The sequence below is a fragment of the Artibeus jamaicensis genome, unplaced genomic scaffold (assembly GCF_021234435.1).
Source record: "Artibeus jamaicensis isolate MK-2021 breed Jamaican fruit bat unplaced genomic scaffold, CSHL_Jam_final contig_354, whole genome shotgun sequence".
Lineage (NCBI taxonomy): Eukaryota > Metazoa > Chordata > Mammalia > Chiroptera > Phyllostomidae > Artibeus > Artibeus jamaicensis.
Genome location: NW_026521803.1, coordinates 46,792,145 through 46,816,599, shown reverse-complemented (window position 1 = coordinate 46,816,599; position 24,455 = coordinate 46,792,145). Strand labels below are relative to the sequence as shown.

The window sequence follows — 24,455 nt, the reverse complement described above, 5'->3', positions numbered from 1 at the left end:
GGGAAAAGCGGACGTGGGCAGGGAGCTCTCCCTGCTTTCCCCACGTGCAGGGTTTGAAGTCCTACAGAGTGTGGCCCCCCCGGAGTCCGCTGCCCCAGGTCCTTCCCGCACCGTCTCCCTGCGCCCTGCTGCCCACCCCGGGTTCTGACCCTCGGTGGCCACCAGGCGCTCCCACACAGGACCCCAGGGCCCCGACAGGACGCAGACCCCCGTGGGACGGCTTTCTCTTTCTCTGCAGCGCCCACAGCTCGGGTGTGACCCGCACAGCGTGTGCCGGGTGAATTCGGGGGTTCAGCGCATCCATGTGAACAGCCCGTTCACAACGAATTCACCTCCAAACAAGGGAGCCTGAGCTGACAGCGTGACAGGGCTCAGAAGGACGCGACCCAACAGAGTCTTCGCCGACCGCCCACTGTCTGCACGGTCCCCGGTCACTGTCCCTCTAATTTGCTGTCATGTCTGGGAGCTGAGTGCAGCACAGTGCAGGGGGGGGGATCTCGGCTGCAGAACCGAGTACGTATTTCGGTGGCAACATGCACAGGGCCTGAAGCCCGGGAGAAGGAACTCGTCCTGAGTGTGTGTGAGGTTGGTGAGCTGGGCGCCAGGGCCGGGGAGGACGAACTGACTGGCCCCCAAGTGCCCCGGCCGGGTGGCGGCGGCGGCTTACCTGGCGCGCATGTTATTCTCCGGCAGCAGCGGGATCTCCAGGACCTTGGTGTTGGACAGGACGGCCTCGTGGCTGGTGGTGGACACCGTCTTCCCCGTGATGCGGTGGACCTGGTAGAAGGCGTGCGGCCGCAGCAGCCGGTCGTCCGCCGTCCCGATGAACAGCTGCAGCGTGAGGGGCTCGTTCTCCAGGTAGCCGTGGAGCTGGCGAGAGAAGGGAAGCCGGCTCAGCGCCCAACCCGCTCGGGGTCAACTTGACTTGCACAGGCAGCGGCGAGCTCAGGAGGGGACCTGGGGCAGCAGCTCACGTCGGCCTCTCCCGCTCCGGCCGCTGCTTCTCGGCGTCGATGGAACCAGGAGCCTGGAGAGACCTCCGGACCCCCATGCCCTGGGCTCTCGGTGCCTGCGTTCCAGCACATGTGTGCACACGTGTGCCCACTTGTACATGTGCACGCACCCATGCACAGGCACACGCGCTGCCCCAACCGCTGCCCGGGCCGCCCCTCCCGTCCCCGGGCTGGGGGCTGGGCCACCTGGTGAACTCAGAGGAACCCGATCCCACGTCAGCCAGACCCGCACCTCACAATGGGAAACGCGGAAGCCGAGCCGGAGGCTGATCGGGAGACCAAGCCGCCCTTCCGTGTGGCGTCCCATAAAGGTCGGGGCAGGAACGTGCTCGGTGGACGACTCTTTGGCCAAAACCTCGTCTCGTGTGGCCCGGGTGGGTCCCCGGGGTCAGGAGGCAGCCCCGTGGGCCCCCGTCAGCACCAGGGTCACGTGGTTTGGACAACTGAACCCCCCGGGACCCTCCGTGGGGACGGTGTGTGCCGGGCACCGGATTGTGGGCACAACTCTAGCCTCTTAAAAACATGTCATTTCAGGGACAATTGGAATGTGTGCCATTTGACTTGGAAGGTAAACATCTATTATTTAAAGCGTGAAGTTCATTTTAAGAAAAGTAATTTAAACACTCCGTGCGTCAAACCGCACGGTTTTCTGCCTCTGGCACACGACCGCTTCTGTCAAGACAAGATCACGGAGTCGCCTGTCACAGCGACGGCCTCTCCTCGCTCAGCACCCTGCATCACGCCGTCCCAAGGGCCCCTCACAAGTGTTTGTTTTTAGCTCCTGTGCTGAGCTCAGCAGTTTCACCGGGCACGGCTGGCGAGGCCGCCATCCAGGCCAAGTTAGCTCGGGGCTCAGACTCACGCCGAGCTCGCACACATGCTCACACGCACACACATGTGCACACGTCCACACCGACACACCCACACACGCAGACACATGCCCCACAAACACGTGCACATGTCCATGTTTGACACGTGTGACATGTGACACGGGTCACTTTCCAACCAGCAGTCCTGAGTTGGTCACATGTACACATGCATGCGCACACACGCACACACGCACACACAGGGAAGTCCTCGCACGGCGTCCGCGCAGAGAGAGTCTGTGTGCGGCCCAGGCGTAACCTCTGCGTCCCTCACTGACGCCCAGAGCAACTCCATGGGGAAAACCCCACTCAGACAGTGAACTCAGAGGCGGTGTGTGCTGTGTGGGCACCGGTGCAGTGAGCAGTGTGGTTAGGGCCCCAGCAGGGTGGCCGGCTGCGTGTCAATGGGCACAGTGGCCCGTCTGTGAACCAGGACACGCCCTGACTCCCCAGGCAAGCGCTGGCGCCTTGTGCTCCCTCGGACGCCACTGCCGTCCCTGAGGCCCCTGGAAGTCACCAGGGTCGGAGAAGGCACAGGTCTCCCACTGGCGGGACGGCCCCTGGCACTGGGACCAGACCGGACACCAGGCACAGGGGCCCTGCTGCAGGGCCGGCCCCCCTCACAGGTCACCGCGCCAAGCCTCCACCGGCCTGGCTCACGCTCAGGGGAGACAGCCATGCGTGGGCGGAGGCTGCACTGCGCGGCTGGGGCAGTCGCTGGCAGGCAAGGCGCATGCGGTCCCCTCACTCGGCCACTGTGCTCCGAAGCCCCCTCCTCCTCAGCCCCCGGAGTCCCTGTCCGGCGAGACGGTGGGGGAGTTGCATTTAAGCACAGGTTCACCTGCCACAGTTGAAGGGCCAGCAGGTCATTCCCGGGTGCACGGGGTGGACCGAGGGGCCTTCTGGAAGCCAGGCTGGCCCTTCGTGACCCAAAGGAGAGTCGGCAGGGCTGGCCCCAAAGCCGAAGCAGGCACGGGGCCCCAGGGACCCCACAGGGCAACGCCATCGGTGGCCCCCTCCTGGCACCCGGCACACTGGATGGCCACCGCACAGCTGGTTGTGTGTGCTGACACAGCAAGGTCTGTGTGCAGACCCGTGTCCTGGGGGACAGGGGAGACCGTGGCCAGCCGCTGGCGTGTGGTGTCTCCCACCCGACCGGGGTGCGGGTCAGCGGGCCCTCCGGCACCCCCAGCCCACACCACTCAGGGGCAGTCACGGACCAGCAGCTCAGGAGAGGACGTGGCCCCCACCCAGAGCCTCTCCCGCACACACAGAGCAGCAGCAAAGAAGGCGGCCGGGCGACCTGGGAGTCGTGAAAGGGCAGGGGGCGGATGCCCGGCGGCCGAGGCCCACCCACGAAAACCAGTCGGTGCCCTGCGCCGGCCCGCGGAGCACGGGCTGGGGCCGGCGGGGCCGGTTGGGGTCAGAGCCGTGTTTCAGGTCACGGTGCGGCCTTAGCTCTGAGCAGGGCCCTGAGCAGACCTGCAGTGCCCCGGGTCTCGGGGGCCAGGCTCCAAGATGGGGCTGCGGTTTGCCGTCAAACCGTAATTCACTCCAGTAACAATGCCCTTCTCTGGCTTTTGAGAAAACCCTGGGTCCCAGGTTAGCATCTGCGTTCGAGTGCAGACAGACGGGACAGGGAGTGGAACGGCCGCGTCTGCAGCCGCCCCTCCGAGCCCAGGGAAGGCCCTCCGCCAACTGGAGGCGGTGACAGCCCGACGCCGGAGGCCGGCCTCCACCGCCGGACAGAGCGCAAGCCGTTCCTGCTGTGGTTGCTCTGTGGCTTCGGCTCCCCCAAGTCTTGTGTGACAGAAACATATCTGTCCTGCTCCACGGGGACAGAGAGTCCGCCCTTCCTGCTGGTGGGCTGGTGCCTTCGGGGGCGAGGGTCACCTTCCATGGTCGGACCAGGGTCACCAACCAGAACGCAGACCAACATGCTGTTCAGGAACCGACGGGGCCTGGGCCCTGTCTCGTGCTTCTGTGACCTATTAATTATTCACACGCCGGCCTCCCGTGTGACGGGCGAGATGCTATCAGAAAGTTACTTTGGTGACGTGGTAAACAGAGCTTAACCCTTTGACCCCTGGGTCAGAGACCACAAGGCAGGGACACGGGACACGCCAGACAGGCTCCTAGAGTCCCACCCACCTGTGCACTCGGGAGTGGCACTCTGGGGACAGAGGCAGCGGAGGAGGGTGACGGGGACGGGGCACTGGGGACGCAGAGAAGACAGGTGTGAGCAGTGGGCACCCGGTGACCCTGTCGGCCTCCTGGACCTCGGCCCTCTGGTCTGCAGGAGGGGGTGGCAGGGGACCCTGGGGCCCTAGGGACACGGTTCTCTGGTTTGTCAGTAAAAGTGCTGGAAGAGGCCCAGGCGGCCTTCGTCTCCCTGGGGACGGAAACCGCCCCTCCCCCCAAACCCCCTCTGGGGGCCCAGGCCCAGCCCGCTGTCCCCACTGGGCACCGGAGGTGGGCCAGGTGGCTCTGCGCATGGGTGGGGGATGGAGGCGAGCACCCCCAGACATCCCAGAAAGCCCCCCCAGGACCGGTGGTGACCCCGAGAGTCTGGGAAGGGTCCCGGATGCTCCCAGACGCCAGCCCGGCCGACCGACGCTGGGCTGGAGAAAGGGCCGCGTCCCCGAGCTCGGCACCTGGGTGTCTTCTCCTGCAGGCGAGCTCGGGCGGGCTCTTGGAATCGCGGAAGGAAGTCGGAACCGCTGCGTGTGCCCAGAGGACAGTGTGCCCAGAGGACAGTGTGCCCAGAGGACAGCCCGCGTTAAGCGGCACAAGTTCCCGGGTTCGTGGGTGACTCTTCGAGCTCCCTGGGGACAGGGGTCTGAGGAGAACCGCGGCCTCGCCGCGGCAGAGGCACGGCAACGCAGCGGCTTCTGAGGGACTGGAACCAGCGGTCACCGCACTGTCACGACCGTGGACTGAGCCTGCTGTGTTCACTTGTTTCACGACTGTGCACAAATCCTGTCTCCGTCCGATGCCGTCCACCGACCACGGGAGGAGACACCCTCCACACTCCCTCTCTCCGGCTGCTGTCTGGAGCCTGCGCGGCCGTGAGCTCACCTGGCCACGGGGGTCGGAAACGCTCAGGGGGTGACTGCCGACCGACGGACGGCCTGATGTTTTCCACGGGGGGACGAAGCTGAGGGCAGGGCTCATTCTGTCGAAGCGCAGGACCAGCTCCTCCCGCTTTGCTGCCACCTGAGAGGAGCGACTCCTGAGGATGCGTTTCCGGTTCCCTCCAGAAGGGGTCGGGCCCTGAGACGCCTGCCCGGGCACTGAACTCACGGCCCGGGACACGGCCGGGCGGAGGCAGACCCGCCTTCCGTGCGTCCCCCGCGTGGGACGGTCCTCGGCTGCCGTGCGGAGGCTCAGCCACGGGGGGCCCTGGATCTGCGTCCCGGGTGTTCGCCTGCGTCTCGGGCCGGGACCCCCCGCCGTCACCTGCAGGCGTCGACCTGACCGCCGGGCGGTTCGTTCCCCCCTCTGCTGCCGTGCGGCTGCCACGTCCCCCCACTCGGCAGCCACGCGCTCTCGTTCCACGGAAACCGTGGCCAGGAAGGCAAAGCTCAGCCAGACGCGGGCGTCTTCGTGCCTTGCTCCCCCCAGGAAGGCAGCAACTTAAAGTGTCACTGGCTGCTGTGCCCAGCTGAGCGGCGGACTGAGGAGGTTTCGTCAGCGAGCACACGGCCACAAAGGCCACCGACGGTCCCAAGGGGGCTGAGCGCCTCCCTCCCAGCAGCTTCCTTTGGCACCTGATGGCTGGCTCCACGCCACCCCACCCCCAAGCCCTCCGTTCCCGCCGTGGAACAGCACGGGCCTCACGCGCAGCTCCCCGAGCGCAGGGCCGGGCGGTGGGTCAGGCAGCGACTGGAGGAAAACGTGCCTGTCACCAGTCACATCAGGGACCTGGGGGCACTCACAGCTGGTTAGGAGAGGCGTGAGTCCCGGGGGGCGGAGCCAGGAGACAGGCCTGGGATGGGAGAGGTCGCCCGCCCCGTGGAGCCCGTCAAGGTGCCTGGCGGGACTCCGGCTCCACCTACAGACCCCCGAGGAGCCGTGAGGTGTGGGGGACGCCCAGCTGCCACGGCACCCACACCCCCACCCGCACCCGCCCGGCCACACCGTCCACAGCCCCTCCCTCAGGCCGCCCACCCCCCCGACCGCCAGAACACGCCACTGCCCTGCGCCGGGCCCCTCGCAGCAGGTCCTCGCTCAGCCAGGACCGCAGGCACACCCGGGGCTGGGACTCGCTCGGCAGCTCGGGGACCAGGGACTGCGCTTCTCACAGTTTCCCGGTGAGGCTGGCAAGGCCAGTCCGGGGACGAGCCTGGAGAGCCACGCCTGAGAGGGCCCAAGGCTTTCCAGGGGGGAGATGCGGTCCTTGCGACCGACTGCTCAACATGCCCGAACCGAAGGCACCGCCGGGAAGGCGACGTGAGCTTCGGGCAGCGCGGCAGCCTCGGGCCGGGAGACCTGTGCCGGCTCCGGGCCGCCGTGCGGTCAGAGCAGCTGAGGGCTATGGCCTGCAGGCCTCGGCCCGCACCCCGTTCGCCGAGGACCCTCAGGACAAACACTTCAGGGGCCAAGGCCAGAAGGACAGAGGGCGCGTCCGCTGGATCCTGGGTCCCCAGTGGCGGGGCTGGGGCAGCTCTGAGCAAGCGTGCGGCAGGGGTGGTCGTGGACCCCGATGGGGGGGCCTGCAGTGGGCGGGGGGCGGGCCGGAGCTGCCCCCTGGGTCCGACCAACCTCTCTCTGCAGGTTTGTTACCAGAAGGGTCCTCACAATAAACATTTTTAATTTCAAGTTTGCATTTAAGTTTTCTCTTCTATGACGAAGTGCAGACGATGCCCGGCCGCAACCCGGGTCCTCACAGTGGGCAGCCCGGGCGTCTCCACAGGTCTCGTCTCCTCCCCGTGTGTCCCGAGCCAAACACAACTGCTCAGGAGGACACGGGGCTGGGGACGGTGTCCGTCTGCATGAGGACGCTCCGCAGCCCGCCCCTCACACACTACCGGTCACAGCCGGCCCCCCGCCGCCCCAGTGGAACGGACACCTGTCAGCAACAGCATCTGCTCAGTCCTCCCGCCGCGGCCCGGCGTCCGGGCACTGCCGGCCTCCCCGAAGCAGAGTTTCACGGAGAGACGTTCCCATTTTAACACAAGTCTCGGGTGCGGTGAGGGCAGCCGACCGGAAAGCTGCAGACACCAGAGCTCCCCCCCCACCGCCGGGCGCCCCCGCCCCAGCACCGCAGCGGCCGGGGAGAGAGCTGGGCACACAGAGTGCGAGCTCGGCCGTCGGGAGACAGCAGTTTAACTGAAATGAAGGGAAGGAAGCTGCCGGGCTCAGACGCGGCCGGTGCGCATGCCGGTACCTGCACGCTGGGGTGGCCCCCCGCCGACGCCTTCACGGCGCCCCGGCTGCCCTCGGTCTCGTAGTGGGCTCGGTGGTGGGACTTGGGCTGCACCTCCATCCTCAGCTCGTAGGGTCCCGAGCGCGACGGCAGCTGCCAGTCGAGGGCGGGGAGAGTTGGGCTGCAAGAGACAGCACAGCGTTAGGCGGGAGCAGGCGGCGCCCGGCCCCGCACTCGGGGTCCCAACCCGCCTTCGCCAGCTCAGGCTTGCACTTCCCATCACCGAGGTCCCCTTCCAGACGCAAGGCACTTATCCGGTCACGGCAAGGGGCCCCGGCCTGGCCTGTCTGTGCCGCCAGCCTCCTGAATAAGATGGAGACGTTTCCCGCGGTGGCCTCACCACGCTGTCCTTCCGTCACCACAGGCCTGTCTGACTGACCGAACCTCCACGGGTCACAGGCACGCCCTGGTCTGAGACCCTGAAGCCCAGCCCCCAAATCCCCTGACTCGCTCAGACAAAGGGGAGACCTGTCACCAGGGAAATAAATCACCGTGGAGCCCACAAGACTGGTCTGTGAGCTTGTTTGTTACTTAATGTCACCCAGGGGTGACTGGCAAGCTTGGGCACCGGCCAGTGGAAGTGGACAGTGGGATGCGTGTCCTTGGAGCCCGTGGCACTGGATGGGACATGAGCAGCCCTGTTCCCCAGGGAGGAAGACTGAGGCCCAGCCACGTGGGGCCAGGTCCTTGGGGCCCCGAGGGTCCCGATGCGCCTACAAAAGGTACTTCGGGGTCCTGACCCCGAACGGCTACGTCGGCCCAGGCCTGGCCCCTGCAGGCGAGCCCCGCCCCCCCCAGGGCCTGCGTCTGCCCCCAGCCTGGCGGCGTCAAGAGGAGGCCACGCCTGCAGTCGGCCTGTAGGTGCAGCCAGAAACCTCGGACGCCAACCGAACCCCCATAAACAGACGGACGGATGGACGGACATCGGCCTGGAGCTCCCAGCAGTGACTTGAGACTGAGGGATGCAGGACGGCTCCCACAGTGGAGGGGGGGGCCGGGACAGGCCTCCACCCAGCACCCACTCTGCCCCCCTCCAGACGGACGGTCCTGCCTGTCACTGTTCCGCGTGTGACCGTCCAGCTTCAAACAGTGTCCAGATGGACAGTGTCGGGCTTCCAACTCAGCTGCAACTGAACCTGAGTTTTCAAGAGTCGTGCTCACTGCAGGTGGTCAGTCTGCACGTGAGCGTCGCTGAGCCGTACAGACCGAGGCGACGACGGCATCTGCACCCCACGCACCTCGAATCTGCCCGTCTGGGCGCCTGGACACGTTGCCGGGGGCGGGGGAAGCTCCACCCACAGCCTCTCACCGGCTGACTCGATGGCTGACCAGGACCCCCGGCTGGGCTCACGGCGGAGGTCCGTCTCCGAGACCTGCGTGACCAGGACCCGCCCTGGCTGCCTTTCTGGTCATTTCCTTGGACAGAGTCACAGCGTCCTCACCCCCAGGGCTTTGCCGGCCACCCAGGGACCGGCTGACACACAGCTGGGGCCCGAGGGCTGCCCGGGACCAGCGCCGTCCCCCAGGAGGCCTCAGGGCAGTGGCGGCTCGTGACTCAGTGACGTGAAGCGTGAACGCCTGTCACGCGTGAACGCCTGTCACGCGTGAACGATCAGCGTGACTAAATATGTCCACGGCACCCACGGGACACCCCTGGAAACCTCTGGATTCCACGCGTCCGACTTCCTGTGCTGCCGGGGGCCCGGCCCCACCCAGCAGGCAGCCCCCTTGTGGGGTCTCGGGAGCGACCGTCACAGGCCTCAGAGAGTCCGCCCCCGTGAACAGTGGTCACGGCCCCCCGGGCCGTGACAGCCGGCCGTGACACAACACCGGACGATGTCACCAGCAGGGGACGTGGTCTTGTGAGACTCACGTGAAGGGCCACTTGTAAAACAGCACAGGGTCCCCACACACGGAGGACCCGAGGGGTCCCCGTACCGTCAGGGCCCGGAAGGCCCTGCTCCACACAGGCAGTGGCCCCGGCAGGGCCACGGGAAGGACTGCGGCCGGACGGCTGCCCCCGCCGGTCCCCGCCAGCCCCCACGGGCAGCCTGCTCCCAACCGGCCCCGGGCGGCTCCGGGGACTCCCACGGGTTTCTCCCGAACCCCCGCTGCGCCTTCTCGTGCGTTAAATGAGGGCGACGGGCAGGTTCTCGGAGCAGCCGGGACGCAGGCGTCCTCGGCACCTGTGTCCTCCCCGCACCGGCCCAGGAGCCGGCAGGGTGGTTATCAGGGCTCCCTGCCGCCTTCTGTCAGCCTGGAATTCCTTTGTTTTTTTTAAATCCTCACTGGAGGACATGCTTATTGGTCTTAGAGAGAAGGGGAAAGAAAGTGGAAGAGAGAAAATCCATAACCGCCTCCAGTGTGGAAACCCACAACCCAGGCCTGTGCCCTGACCGGGAATTGAACCTATGACCTTTTGGTTTGCAGGCCACTGCCCAGCCCACTGAGTCACACCAGCCAGGGTGAATGTGAAATTCTTGCAAAACAAAAATTTTAAATGCTGTTGCTGGGCCTCGTCTGCCAGAGTCCGAGTTCCACTGACAGGTCATCGCCTCCCGGTCACCTGCAGCCTCCGCGGCCCCGCCGGTCAGTGCTCGGTGCCTGGTGCCCCCACACGGTCCCCGGACCCCCGACGCTCTGGGCACCAGCAGCCTGGCTCAGGCGCCCTGTTTGCCGGGAACCTGGCCGGCCCTGCCCTCCTCACTGGGGTCCCCAGTGTGACCACAGGAGGTGAGCGAGCCACACACTGCGCGTGGGCGAGGCCCCGGCTGGAAAGAGATGCGCCCCCCGTTCGAGTCGCCCCGTTCCCAGGGCAGCTGGGCCACCGGGTCCCAGAGCTCACTCTCATTTTCCAGCATCTGCGTTTTCTTCACATGGAAAACACGTGAAGGACTTTTTCTAACGCCGTTCACAGCAGCACAGTCACCCAGGCACGGAGATCCAATCTCAGAACAACTCGGGGTTTTCCTCTGTCCGTCCGGCTCCCCCACCTGGGGCCACGCCTCTGTCCCGCTGTCCCCTGGAGCCCGGCAGGCCCACCCCCATTGCCGACCACCCGTGGGCGGGAGTCTGGCCAGGAAAAGCCTTCCATCCTGCAGCCTGGAGACGTCACCAGTGGCCAGAGTTTCTCCGCAGCCCCCACCACGAGGCTGTTTGCAGATCAGCTCACGGGGTACCTGCTCTGCTCTGCCGCACTCCGACCTCCAGGGTCCCTGCAGCTACGTCCCAGCTCTGTCCCCTGCGCCTCCACCAGCCCAGGGGACCCGGATGCTCAGGCCACACCATCATCACCCACAGGAAAAATTCTGAGACCTGCAGGTGTCCCCTGGATGACAAGTCCCTGTCAACAGTGATGCTTCAGGTACATGAGCCATCATCCCAGCAGCTCTCGGAGCCGCTGGGCCAGCGGTGACCCCCTCTCATGACATTCCAGGACAAACGGGGGCACAGGGCAGAGGGGCACAGGCCAGACGTGCAACCAAGCTCCTCGATTTGAAACTGAAGACCACCTTTAGGCCATTCATCGGTGACCGTGGAGAGACACCAGCCCCGCCTCTCCGGGACACGAAGCCACAACCCCAGCGATTCCCCGATCAGCACCAATCTGGAAAAGACACAGGAGTGTGGGGAGGTGAGCAGGTCACACAGGCAGCCCTCAGAGTCGGGGGGCGTGGGGGGGAGCGCCAGGCCTCCGCATGACGACCGTGCGGGTCAGCGGCCGAGGGGCAGGGAACCCCACCACACGACCGCCGGCTCACTCGGCGACCGGAGAGGTCACTTTAAATCACTTGTCGGCGTCCAATGTGACAGCGAGTGGCCCACAATTCCAAAACAGAGCTCCATCTTCGAAGACACACTGAGTGTTTAGGGCAAAGGCGGCAGGCCGCCCGCCCCTCTCCACGTGCTGACCGGGGCCAGGGTGGGGCTGGGATGAGCCGACCCCAGTCCAGGGCCCCGAGCCACGCCTGGTGTCACACGGCAGGAACGGCTCCACGTGTGGGAGAAGAACACGCAGCTCTCTTTTTGTTCACGCGTGTTTTTGGAAGCCCCACAGTGGAGAACATTCCTCGCGTAACTGTTCCTGGCGAACCTTTCGAGCGGCGGCCCCTGGCAGGAAGCCAGTCGGGTCCGGGGGCCCCGCCACCAGGTAGGCAGCACCCGCGGGTCCCAGCGCCCTTCCCCGGCCCTGGTCCCCAGAAAGACCCTGTGCACACGTCACCTGAAACCCATCTTCACAGGGACGGGCCCGCTGAGCTGACGGAAACCTTGGAGGCGCCCACGGTGTGAAGTTCTGAGGCGGCAGAAACCTCGGGGTGAGGCAGCGCGAGTGTCTCCGCGCCGAAGCCCGCGTGTCTCTGCCACACAGAGGACACGGGAAGGGCTTCGCGGGCACCGATATCGCCGCGGCAGCTGAAGCCACAAGCCCTGAACTTGTCCCGCGGGCAGAGAGTCGAGCCCACGGGACAGGGAAGGGGCCGACCTCCTACTCGTCCTCGGGGCGGCAGCCGGAGGCCTCCTGTTCCTTGCTGGGTTTTGTGTGTTTTTCTAACTTTAAAAAGGTCATCAGCGCAGTTCTCCGGGCCTGGAGCCGGGCCCCTGGGCCCCTGAAGACGCCTGTGGGCAGAGCTGCACCAGGCACCACCCAGCTCAGCGCCCCTCAGGCCCTCGAGGTAGGGCTCTGCCCACCGACAGGAGACGGGTCTGATAACCTCAGATGTTCCCAGCGACGGGGGTCCCAGACACAGGGTCGGGGCAACCAGCTGCTCCCCTGCGGGGGCTCCATCTGCCCGAGACGGGCCCACCGACCGGGGGCGTCAGGCACGGGGAGAGGCTGCCTTCTCTCAGCACGAGGCCTGCCCCACCCGCGTCCATCGGGGGCCGGGAGGGAGGCCCACGGGTGCGGGTCCCACGGGAAGCAGCGCTGTGGGTGGTCCCGTGCTGTTCCTGCGTGGACCCTCCCGTGACAGGGGCCGAGTCCCACCTGAGACACCTTGGCCACCACTGGAGCTGCTGCTAGTAACCGCTCACTGCCCGGGAGGACAGGGGTCCGCGTGGGGCACCCACCTTCTCGGGAGAAAGCCAGGCATCTCCACGGGCACGGGGCCTCCCAGGGCACGGCCACGCCCTGTGTCACCCAGCGCTGGAGGAGGGTCGTCAGGCCCCGGGAAGAGCAGTTGAATCTGCAGTGCCCTGGGCCCGGAGGAGAGACCTACGCTGACCACCTCCACTGGCCTTTCAGCAACGTGGTCCAGGAGTCGGGCAGCTGCTGCACTCTGAACCCTGAATGCTGCCCCAGACACCGCCTCCCAACCCGGGTGTGGCCAATGGCCCCAGCGACTAAGGTCTTCTCCACTGACCAGAGCCTGCCCCTCACCCTGGTCGGGGGGCCAGCACCTGCAGAGCCAAGTTTGCAGGTGGCCGCTGGGCCGAGACACACCCTGACGCCCATGCCCTCCTGCTGCCAGGCCAGTGCAGCTGCGGGAGGGCCGGCCCTTCCCTTCCTCGGACCTGGGTCCGCCCCCCTCCCCGCACCCGCGGCAGGGCAGCATCAGAGCAGCCTGGGCCCCGCGGGAACCCCCGTTGCTGTCCTGACTGAAAGCCGACCTGAGTCTGTCCGCCCAGCGCCCAGACAGCACAGGTAACGCGGCAAACCGCATCAGGGCGTTCATAAAAGCACTCTGCTCGGGAAGCCAGGAACACCGGCCAACCGGACCCGCTGGCTGCCTGAGAGGGCCGGCGTGAGTGCGGCCGCCGTGGCCTCCAGTTGAAGTTCGGTCTCCCCCAGGCAGATGCCCCACGTCGCCTCGGGGATCAACGCAGCCCTGGCCGGGCAGGGCCCCCCGGAGCTCCCAGGGAGGCCAGTGCCCGGACCTGCGACTCTGCGCTCGGACACACGACCTCCGGGCGGGCTCTGCGCAGTTCGGGAAATGTCAGGGCTGCGCAGGCAAAGGTGCCCAGGGGGTGGATGAGCCAGAGTGCCGCCGCCCGCGCCCCCTTGGCGGGTGTGAGCCGGCCGGTCAGGCGCTGCCAGGGTCTCACAGCTGCCCCTGGTCTGATGTCGGGGTCGCTCTGAGCAGTGAAGCCGTGGTTCCGACTCCCACAGCACAACTTAGAAATCTGAGCGCAAAGCCCCCAAGATTCCGGGCATTTTATCCTGACCAGGAAGCAGAAGTACTGGGGTCCCTCCTCCTCCCAACAACAGAGGCTCACGGGGTCACCACAGAAGGAGGATGAGGGCCCAGGTCCGGTGCACCCCGGGAGGCTGGTGCTGCAGCAGCCCCGCCCACTCGGCCCCTCCCAGTCCCAGGTGTGACCTGCCGTCAGGCTGAGCTCTCAGGTTCGAGGCCAGGGTGGCAAACACCCCCCGAGAGTCAGCTGTGAACTCCGTGGAACCGGAAACTCCAGGAGTGAAGAAGTTTCAGACGCAGGGGGCCAGCCGTGAGCCGCCGAGAGGTGCAAGCAGGCTCAGCTCTGCCCTCTGCAACCTCCCGCGCAGGTGGCCACCACCGATTCCCGAGTCCCGGGCACCAGCGGCAGCCCTGGGCCTCTGCCCACCAGGCACGAGTTTACCCCTGGGGCTGGCTGTGGCCGAGGTTCGTCTCTGGGCCTCATGGGGGCGCTATACTGGGGCCGACTGCCCCTGAAGGTGCTCCTGCACACAGAGAGCCCGCCGGGGGTGCTGGTGACCGGGACCCCACGAGGGGCAGCTCTGGGCCAGGCGGTCCCAGTGCCCCCCACACGGGGCTCTGACTCCAGGCTGGCCTGCCCCTGCCAGGCCGGGCAGACTCCAGCAAGTCCCCACAGCTCCTCCGCAGAATCAGCGAGCCTCCTCCTGCGACCTGCGGGGCTACTTCCCCCGGGTCCAGGAGGGAAAATACCCCGGAAGGGATGTCCAGGGTCGGCCCCCCCACCTGTGGGCTGGAGGGTGGGGCGCACACGGTCAGGCCGGGGCTCCTGGCTCCTGGTGGTGACGTTCTCACGTCAGGTGCTCCGTCTTCCCAAACCCGCTCAAGTCTGTTCCTCCCTCGACTGCCCCTCTCCAGGCAAATACAGAGGGGACCTTTGAGGGGTGCAGACAAAGATGCGACACCCCCAGAGCTGGGACTTCCCACGACCCTGATCTGGAAGGAGAGGAAGGTGCTCACTCCTAGCAGACGCGGTGCCCGGGGAACTGAGTGGTGAGACACTCGGTCCCGTCTGTGCGACCGGACCGGCCAACTGCTGCCCAAACTTCCGTTCCTTCAGGTTGAAACCTGCCGCAGGTGCCGCCACACGCGACCGTCTGGAAGCAACCACGTGTGGGTGCGCGTAGCTGCCATGGGTGCCGAACACTCCCACCGCCCTGGCCCCTGGTTGCCGCCCGTGGCCACACGCGGCAGCCTCACCCCAAAAGGAGCTGGGTCTGTGGTGCCGCTGGCACCACTGCGAGGACACTGGCAGCCCGACCTGGACTCTAGGATTCTGGGCTTTTCACCGAGGGGCTCGCGAGCCGCCTGCGATGCCAATGCACTTGAGAGCTTTAAGAACAGAAACTCTGTTAAACCCCAAGATGAGCCTGGACTTCGGGACGACAAAACTCGACCAAACTCCGTCCTTCATGGTCTCGTCCACCGCAGCAGGGAGTCCGCAGGGTCCAGACTGCGGGGGCCGAGGGAGGGGCCGTCGACGCTGCACCGAGAACCAGACCCCCGCGGGGAGAGATGCCCGACACACGCCTCGGGCACATTCGTCACTGAAGCTACTTTTGCTGGGGACACCGACGTGACCGGCACAGAGGCCCTTGGCGGTGGGTTCGTTCCCAGCAGGCCTCACCGTCGGCGCAAACTGGGGGGGCGGCACTGCTGGGGGGGTCTGCTGACGCCCCTGCGCTGGCCCCTCTCTCGGGAAGGAAATCTGCTCGGCCTCTCTCGAGGGCAAAACAACCTCCCCTCTGGCTTCCCTGTGGCGCCGCAGCCCCAGGGCCCCAGCTGACGGGACCCCGGGGAAGCACGTGGGCAGGAAACACCTTGGGTGTGGGGCCGGCCTGGCGGGAAAGGTGAGCCTGGAACCTGCGGAGGGCAGCTGGGCGCCTTCCCAGGGCTTTGTTTGCGTCGGTCCGCAGGAATGTGCAGTGCCACACCACGTTTGGGCTCTGCGACCCAGAGATAACGTGCAGGCAGGTGGCCACAGAGTGACCGCCAAGTCCCCACAGGAGGAGAGGGGCCCCTGCTTTCCGACCAGGAATTAAACACAGGCCTGGTCCTGCGGACGGCTCCCCGCCAGGAACACCCCGTGGGCCTTCAGGGGAGAGGCAGCTGGGCCTCGTCACTGGGGTGGGGACCCCCAGGACTCAGTGTGAGGTTCCGTGTGGACTCGCTCACACTCGGGCAGCCCTGACACAGGACGACTGCGTCCCCGTCGCAGGGGACATCTGGCCACAGAGATGGCACAAAAGGACAGGAGGCGAGATGGGGTGACCGTGGTGTCTGCCACCTGCGGGGGAAGCCAGTGGCGTCCCGCCTGGTGTCTCCTCAGCAAACCGGGCTTCCCCCCCGCCACCCGTGACCTCCGTGCTCCTGGTGACAGCCCCGCATCGGTGACGTCCCTCTGTCCCTGACGTCAACACTGGAGAGAAGCCCACTCTGGGCGCTGTGACCCTTGTGGTCCAGGCAAGTGCACACGTGTGACTCCTGACGAGAGGCGGGAGCATCCAAACACGCTCGTTCACGCAGAAACCACGCAGACACACGTGAGACACACGTGAGAGCCGGCACAGCCGGTTTTCGACCAAAAGTGCCTCCACTTGGGTTTCAAGTTCCCACGTGTGTGACTTCTCCCCGGTTCCGAGGCACGTCTGGCGACACCTCTGAACGCACCGGCCTTTTGAACTTCCCGGCACCGAGAGCAGACGCCGGAATGAATGGGGACGCGCCCTCACGCCCGTCGAGGAAAACCAGAGGTCGTGTGGCTTTCTCTCTGAATCTGAACTGAGTCCCAGCTCTACCAGCTGGTGGCTTTCAAAGCTCTCGCCTCACACTGGTTTGTCACCACAGACTGAACGCGCTGCGGAGCCCTGGCCCCCGTGGCTCTGTGGGTTGGGCACCGCCCCGCAAAGCGAAAGGTCATGGGTTCAATTCCCGGTCGGAGCCCGTGCCTGGGTTGTGGGTTTGGTCCCCAGTTGGGGCGTGTGTTTCTCTCCCTTTCTTCCTTCATCCCTTCCCCTCTTTCTCACGGAATAAAATCTTTGAAAAAGGAAAGAAAGAAAAGAGAATGGGGACAGGGGACCCCAGCTGCGGGTCCCTGGGTGCCGAGAGTGCAGTTACGGCCCCGGCTGTTGCAAAGGCAGCTCTGAGCTGAACAAAGGGTCCCGTGGGGGGGACCCTCCTGTCCTCAGACCCCGCTGAGCCCGTGTCTCCCGAGACGCAGGCCGGCCTCACGGGTCTCTTCCCGGAGGCGCCACAGCCCTGTCTGCGCTCAGCGACGCCTTGCCTGGGAGGCCGTCCCGCCCTCCACGGTCCTGCTGCGGAAAGCACGCTGCCCAGGTCGGCGGCGGTGGCCTGCCTGTCGCTGTGGGCTGTTCAGTTAAAAATAAAAACGCCAGGCTGAGAAGGCGGCCCCAGCGGAGCCCTGGCGGCCCCACACACCGCTGAGAAGAAAAATCAACAACCCGAGACGGGCGCCCGGCGCCTGCGTGAGCTCCCTGCCACCAGACTGCGGGGACCGGCCCTGGGCTCCGGGGAGGAGGCGGCGGTGCTGTTCTCTGCGCAGCGCGGGCGCCGGGGGAGCAGCTGGGGCCCTGGGGAGGGGTTGCCAAGCTGAGGCCCCATCTGCAGAAGTGCTGACGGCAATTAGCCAGAGAAGGGGAGGGGCCAGCAGGAGGCGAAAACAACCAGGACAGGGACCCTCTGGTCCCACGAAGCCCAAGACACGCCAAGCGCACGTGTCTGTAAACTGTGCCCCCCCAACCCCACACCCCCCGGGGCGACCTCCATGGCAGGCGGGCCTGTGCGGAGGCGGGTGAGTGAACAGGGGGTTTCAGGGTGGGCTGCTCCCTGTGCCCCTGTGAAAAGGGGACCCAGGGAGGCCTGGGAGACAGCCACGGGACGTGGAGGGCAGAGATGGGGGACAGTGCCACACACGAGAGACCCCAAAACCCAGCAGCAAGGCCCTGTCGCGGGAGAGGCCGCGGTGGTTCTAAGCTGCTGGAGGTGCCGGCCGGAGGCCCCCACACGTGGACCTCCGGCCTCGCTGCCCGCCCCCGACTCACCTGGCGTAGGACGTGGGGGACCTGGGCCGGGCCCACTGGTACGGGGGCTGCGGCACCGACAGGTACTGGTCGCAGAAGGCGCCCTTGCGGATGTGCTGGAAGGGGGGGAACTCCTCCGGCGGGAAGTCGGACGAGGGCGGCGTGGTCCCCAGGTCCTCGCCCGCCGGCTCCACCTTGAGGGCCACCGAGGGCGAGTGGTCCAGGGCCGTCTTGCGGGCCTTCATGGGGACGCCGTCTCCCAGGTCCAGGCTGCCGTCGGTGCTCAGGGCGTTGATGGCGGCCACGATGGCGGAGCTGGTGTACTGCGTGGTGTTGCCCAGCCAGGTGTCCTCCGTGACGCTGACGCGCGGCGATCCGTGCGGGGACGGCGTGGGCGAGTGGTGCGGGGAGCAGGACAGCTGCCGCCCGTTGAGGCCGTACTTCCTCTTGTTGCTGGGGGACGAGGGCCGGGAGCCGCGGGCGCCCAGCCAGCTCTCCTCGGTGACGCTCGTGCGGGGCGAGGTGGACGGCGAGTGGCGCGGGGAGCCCAGCAGGCTGCAGGCCCCGAGGCCGCGGGGGAAGCCCTCCTCGGGGTCCGTGGTCTTGGGGGACACGCAGGGGGACTGCCAGGGGGACGTCTGCGGGGACGCGTAGGGGTAGGAGTAGCTGGACTCGTAGGACGAGGCCTCGGAGTTGCAGCTGCGGGAGGACAGGCTGCTGGCCGGGCTCAGGCAGGAGGGGTCTCGGTAGGCCTCCAGGTGCGGCAGGCTCAGGGTGGCCGTGGGCGGCGGCCGCTTGGGGCCGGGCAGCACGTCCTCGTCCACGTCCTGGAAGAACTGGCTGCTGCTGTGGTGCAGCCCCAGGTAGGACGTGATCTCGATGCGGGGGCCCTCCAGGGCCGGGGCGCCGTTGGGCCGGACGTGGCCGGACGGCAGGAAGTAGCCCGAGGGCCCACCGTCCACCAGGGCTCCGTACCCCGAGGGGTGGCCCGCGGCGGCCGAGATGCCCGGGGCTGACGTCTGCAGGTCATGGCAGGGGCCGGGCAGGGCGGGGTGCGTGGTGGGCAGGGGCAGGCCCGGGCCGACTGTGGAGGTCCCGTAGCTGTAGTGCTCTGGGGGGAGGGAAGGAGACGGGGTGTGAGGGGCCCGGTCGGCAGACACGCACACCCCCAGCTGGGAGAGCCCCTGAACGGGCTGCGACCCCCGTGCTCTCCCCACGCCCCCACCACGGCCCCCAATGACCCGAAAGCCACAGCCCACCCCCCGGAGCCTCCCCCGCCTCCTCCCCAGCACAGGCCTGTCCCGCGCTGCCCGCCACCTCCCTGTGTCCCGCTGCTCTCTGCGCAGAGGGCCTGCCCTCCTGCCCTGTCCCGGTCCCGTGGGCCCCCTCCCAGTTCACGTCGTCCCCTGGCCCTCATCTCCAGCCTTGTCTTTCACCAAAGACACTCGGCTCGCCGGCGCAGGGGCCTTCGCCCGCCCCCACGGGCTGCAGTTCACCCCTCAGAGCCCGGCCCGAAAGGTGCCCCACTCGTTTGACAGACGGGCGGGTGGGTTCCGGTACAGGGACCTGTGCGTGTGAAGAGGCGCTGACAGGTGGACGCCCGGCCCTGCCCACCCGCTGCAAAGAGAGCGCCCGGGGCGCCAGGCGAGGTCCCTCCCCCAGAACTGCACTGGCGACGGCAGCAGACGCCCCACCTTTCACAGAGCTACGTGGGCCGTGTTGGGGCACGCTGGGACTGAAGGGTCGTTAAACGCTCATTACCACCTCGGTACGATCTTTTTAAAAAATCATTACTAGTGTAATTAGCCACTGTATCAGAAAAGCCTCACTTTGGGTTTCCAGTTTGAAAAGACTTGTTGTGACCCCTTGGTGCCCAGTCGCTGTCTGCGCCTGCTGCTATCCAGGTCGCCGAGTAATGGAGACCCGCACGTGGAAACCCTACCCCGGCCGCGGCGGCGCCGGCCAGGGAGGGCTCTCATGTCAGACACGCCCGGGGGCGGAGGCCAGAGCGTCCGGGCCCTCTCTGACCGACACGGGTGTGCGGCCCCGGGCAGGCGGGGCCCAGGCCTGTCCCCACCCATTCCCACAGGTGGGTCACCACCAGCCTCCGTCCCCTGCATCAGGAGGGTCTTCCTCTGATGGCTCCAACCCCCGAGGACAACAGGGTCCCCGGCTCCCAAGGAGGCAGGCGCGCCCCGGCCCGCGCCCTGGGAGCGCCCGCAGCCCCGCCACCCGGGCGTCGGTGGCCACCTTCTACGGTGGCTGCCGGTGCTCCTTCCAAAAGGCCCCGGGGGACCCGGAGCCGTGAGGAGGAAGAGAAAACAAGGCTGAGACTGAGTCAGAGGTCGGGGCGGCAGTGACACCTCCGCTCAGGTGGCCGCGTGCCCGCTGCGCTGCCGTAGCCAAGTGGCCAGTGGACGCTGTCCTGAAAATCCCAGGTCCTCGCCATCTCTGGGGCCGGTGTCCCAGTCTGCGCCCCAGGCGCCAGAGGGACGGTGGGGACAGCCATGCAGGGAGGGGTGCGGCCCCGGTCTGCGGGCAGGAGGCAGGGGCCAGGGCGAGGCCTGAACTGATGCCAGCGCTGGGCTCTGCTGTCCACCCTGAGATGGCCACCCCCCCCGGTCAGCGACACCCACTGTGACCCTGGCACGTGCCGACACCTGCTGGTGCCAACACTTTCAACTCGAACACCAAAACTGGATATTAAAATCCAGCCCTGGCTGGTGTGGCTCAGTGGATTGAGTGCTGGCCTGTGAACCAAAGGATTGCTGGTTCGATTCTCAGTCAGGGCACATGCCTGGTTGGAGGTGAGGTCCCCAGTGGGGGGCTTGTGAGAGGCAACCACACATTGGTGTTTCTCGCCCTCTCTTTCTCCCTCCCTTCCCTTCTGTAAAAATAAATAAATAAAATCTTTTAAACAATGAAATGAAATGAAGTTTGGTTATGATGCTTGTAAAAAACAAGAAATCGGTCCCCCTAGAAGGGAACTTCCTGTGGTCGAGTGCCCTGGGAGGAGGGGGTGTGAGGGCGATGCTTCCCAGGGGCGCCCCCCCCCCCCCAGGCTGCGGCCGAGCACGGCAGGGGCCAGGCAGGGCGGGGCCTGCGGGCCGGAGGGTGGGCTCCCGGGTGAGAGGCGCCCAGCGGGGCGGAACACTGAGGGGAAACCTGCTCCCTCAGCCCAGGGCGCTTCTGCTTCTTCCACAGGGAGGCCTCGGGAGATGACAACCCCTCACAGACCCGTGCAAGGCAGTGTGCACGCTCTTACGTGTGAGATCAGACGCGCTCTCCAGGGCCCGTCCCACACGCCCCCACCTTTCCCACCCGCTCTGCTGGCTGATTGAGGGCACCCGTGTGCCTACGGCCGGCAGGTGTGAGCAGAACACTAGTCAGTCCGACCGACAGCGCAGCCCCCTGGGTTGGGGGCGATCAGGGTCACTATTGGTCTCCCATGGGCGGGCCGGATGCCAACAGAGTCGGGGGGGGGGGACGGACCAGTGGGGGGTCCCAGGCCGCAGGGAGGAACCCAGTGGTTAGGCCTCAACAAGCAGCTTCTCTTCCCCGTGGCTGTGACAAGTGCCCCCCACCCCCAGAGGGAAGTGGCCCCTCCGGGCGGGGCCACCGTGAGAACAGGCCTCGCCCACACTCCCACCCACGCCGGCCCCTGTTTGTTTGCAGCCCAGGTATCTGCGAAGCCACAGATGACCTGACGGTTCACAGAAAACGAATCTTCCCGTCAGAGAGAAATCCCAGGACGCAGCTTGGGGCGATGGGAACAGGAAGTGTGGGTGCGGACACAGAGCCGGCCCCCAGCACGGCTGGGTCCTGCCTGCGGGGGCCCCGGGAGCCCCGCGCCCCCAGGTGGCGGGGGCCATGGAAGAGGACAGACCCGCGCACTGCCCGTCAACCCGAGGAACACCCTGTGTGTCTGTGACTTACCCTGAGAGACGCAGCCACTGCCACAGCTCGGCCACTGTGGGCCGAGAGGCAATGCTCAGAGCTGGAAAGTAACATTCCAGCCCAGGGGGTGGGACTCGTGCGCACTGGGGGCCACACGGGGGCCTTCACAGGGACGCAGTAATGTAAGGACAGTGTCAATGTAACCACTCCTTAACTGTTAAGGAGTGGAAATGACATTTGGCCCTTTGAAGGCACAGAGAGGCTGACCAGGCCCCCGGTGACAGTGAGTTTGACACCCTTGCACCAGCCACTCGCAGAGGGAACCCAGGGGCCTCCCCAGAGGACTGCGCCCCTCGGAAGCTTCTGGATGAAGGGGGAGGGGCGGCGGGGGAGGGGTGTGATGTGTTTCTGGGGGAGCCTGCGGCCCCCGGACGACCAGAACGTCTGGGAAGGAGCCTCCATTAACCCGACCTCTGTGGATGAGGAAGAGAAGCCTTTAAAAGCAAGACTGGCCTCAGTGTGAATCTCCCCCATCAGACAGATTTCGGAGCCAAGCCCCCGACAGCCTGAACCGCACGCAGAAGCCCCCCACTGAGCTGCCGACCACCAGGGCCTCCCCTCAGACCGCAGCACACGGACTGCCTGCCGGGGCCGCGCCCTCCCCACGCCACTGCTCTGGGTTTTACTGCCAACTGACGCCGTGTTCAGATCTGAATTATTTAACGATTCAAAGGGATCCCACTGACATGGAATGAGGACGCTGTCAGTAACTTTCTTAACCCCCAGATGTCAGGCTCGGTCCCGTCACGCCGAGAGCCACTGAAGACAACACCCGTCAGAGTCGTTTTCTGCTGCCGTTTTCGGCGCCTGGCCACCTGCCAAGGAGGGTTCATTAAATTACCGGGCGGGTGAGCACCGAGGCAGCGGCAGCGCGAGCAGAGACCGTGCGGGGCTCGGTCAGGACGGTTCGCTGCCAGGAGAGCGACGCAGCTGTGGCTCGGTCTCATGTCTGCCGCCCGCCGCCCCGGCTCCTGGTTCTCCGGTGACCGTCCCCCCTTCACCGAGCAAGGAGCCTCTGGGCACAGACGCGGGCACAGTGTGGGCAGCAGGGGGGCCTGGTGGCCGGCGGACACCAGTGCGGCCCCCGGGCCGGTTGCAAACTCCGTGCCCAGCAGACTCAACAAGCCAGAGTTGTCACGGTCATTCCGTCTCCTTCCAAGAAGTGATTTATTTCAGAGCCTACAACTGCATTCTCTTGGAACCAGCACCCCAAAAATGCACCCACACGCTTCCTGTTCAGGTCAACAGCGCCTGGTGTTATTCAGATGCCCGGGACCCCAGTCATGTGTCGAGGACGTGGTGGCGGTGACTCGGGCTGGCCCATCGGCTCAGGGTCCTCACCCCTCACCCGCCAGGCGGGCATCTCCGCAGGATCACCGACCCGGGCCCTCACTCTCCCACAGACTCCGAGATGCGCCGGCCGGCTTCGGCTTTCCGTTTGAAGGACTGTCCCTGTCAGTGTTGCTGGGGCAGAGAGGCAGGACAGGAGGCTAGAAATAGAACTGGACTGAGTGGCCGCCAGGCCCCGTCCTCCTGGACGCCTGGCCAGACCCCTGCGCACAGGGCCGTGGGGCCGGTGCCCGCAGAGCCAGGCTCTCATTCTGCAGGCGGTGGAAGCAAAGCGCCGCGGCCCAGGCCTGTGTCGAAGCCCACCCTCCCCAGCGGCTACAGAAAGGGCCACCTGAGGGCGAGGGGACCCTGAGGCCCCCGCGGGCCTCGCTGGCCAGGCAGGCTCCCTTTGGGGAGGCACCTCGAAGGCCGGCGCAGCGGCACACACGCGGGACGACGTCCCCTGAGCTGGCCCAGGCGGCCCTTCCAGGGGTCCTCCGCCCGGCCCGGCCAGGTCCTTGCCTCTCAGTCCCTGTTTTTAAGAAGGCAGCACCACCGAGCTGTCCACCCCTTGCTCTGGCCTTCCTCTGACAAACAGGACCCAGAACTAAAATACCCTGCACACAGGCAGCTGTCCCTGTTGGGACCCTGTCTGAGGGTGGCGGCGGGGACGCTCCTTTACAGACACAGGTTCTTGCCCTGACACGTCGAAGGTCCAGGCCCCACGTCCCCTGTCAAGTGCTCCCCACCTTCTCAGGCCCTCCGGGGGGGCGGGCAGTGATCCCAGGGCAGGACCCCCGCCCGGCATCTGTTGCAGGGCTGGCCTGCCTGTGTGAGGGGCTCCCTGGCCACCGCTGAGGCCCCACCGGAGGGTGAAGCCTCCTCCAGAGACACCCCTCTGTGTGCCCCGAGCGAGGAAAGGCAGCCATGTGCAGGGAGGGGCGCAGACAGGGCCGCACTGGGCCGGAGGTGGCCGGACGGCCAGGGAGACTCCAGCCAGACCCAGAGGCCTGGCCGAGTTCCTCCGGAGTTGCCAGGGCGACAGAATTGGCAGCAGTGGGCCGGGCCAAAATAAAGGAGCAAACAGGAGCCCTGGCGGGAAGCTGGGCCACGCCCGCCTCCCAGCTGACAGCCGCAGCTATTTCCTGAGCCCGGAGAGAAGCCCAGCCTGCTCTGGCCCGAGGGTGCTGGGGCCGAGCAGAGACCTCGCCTGCCCACCCAGAGCACAGTGTGTTTGAAATGTCCTCTTCCTTCTTCCAACAAGTGCCCGCCGTGTGTCTGCACCTGACAAGCACTCAGGGAACCCGCAGGCCCAGCCCCTCCCTCAAAGCGGCGGCTGAGACGGAAGCAGGAGGTGGCCTCCTATGTGACAGGTGGGCGGGGGGCTGACCTAGCCCTGTCCCCCAGGGACCAGGACGCCCTGGACGACATGTTCTCAAGCCAGAAGGAGGCCAGACTGAGAGGAACCACCGCCGCCCACAGCAGGGCTGCCCTGGCCTGCGGACAAGTGCCCGGCGCTGCACCCACAGGAGCCACAAGCTCCGCGTCCCAGCTCCCAGGGCTCCCGGCGTCGGCCCCTCGTTCCCCAGTCACACCCAGGCCGAGCGCTGAGCCCCGGGGCTGCGCGAGGCCTT

The 24,455-nt window shown here is 66.5% G+C and overlaps 1 protein-coding gene across 10 annotated transcripts in view; it reads right to left on the bottom strand.

Moving 5' to 3' along the window:
• The window catches only part of NFATC1 (nuclear factor of activated T cells 1), an 82,216-nt gene that overhangs the window by 51,682 nt on the left and 6,079 nt on the right, over window positions 1–24,455 (bottom strand). For 8 of the 10 annotated variants that reach the window (XM_037148070.2, XM_037148073.2, XM_053664186.1 and 5 more), the window contains 3 exons: window positions 17,557–18,646; window positions 7,269–7,428; window positions 668–870 (listed from right to left, as the gene is read on the bottom strand). In XM_037148070.2, the coding sequence (XP_037003965.2) occupies window positions 668–870; window positions 7,269–7,428; window positions 17,557–18,646 (1,453 nt within the window). Of the gene's footprint in view, window positions 1–667; window positions 871–4,957; window positions 5,496–7,268; window positions 7,429–17,556; window positions 18,647–24,455 lie in introns of those variants that run through there. The other 2 variants (XM_037148074.2, XM_053664188.1) reach the window with 2 other exon arrangements.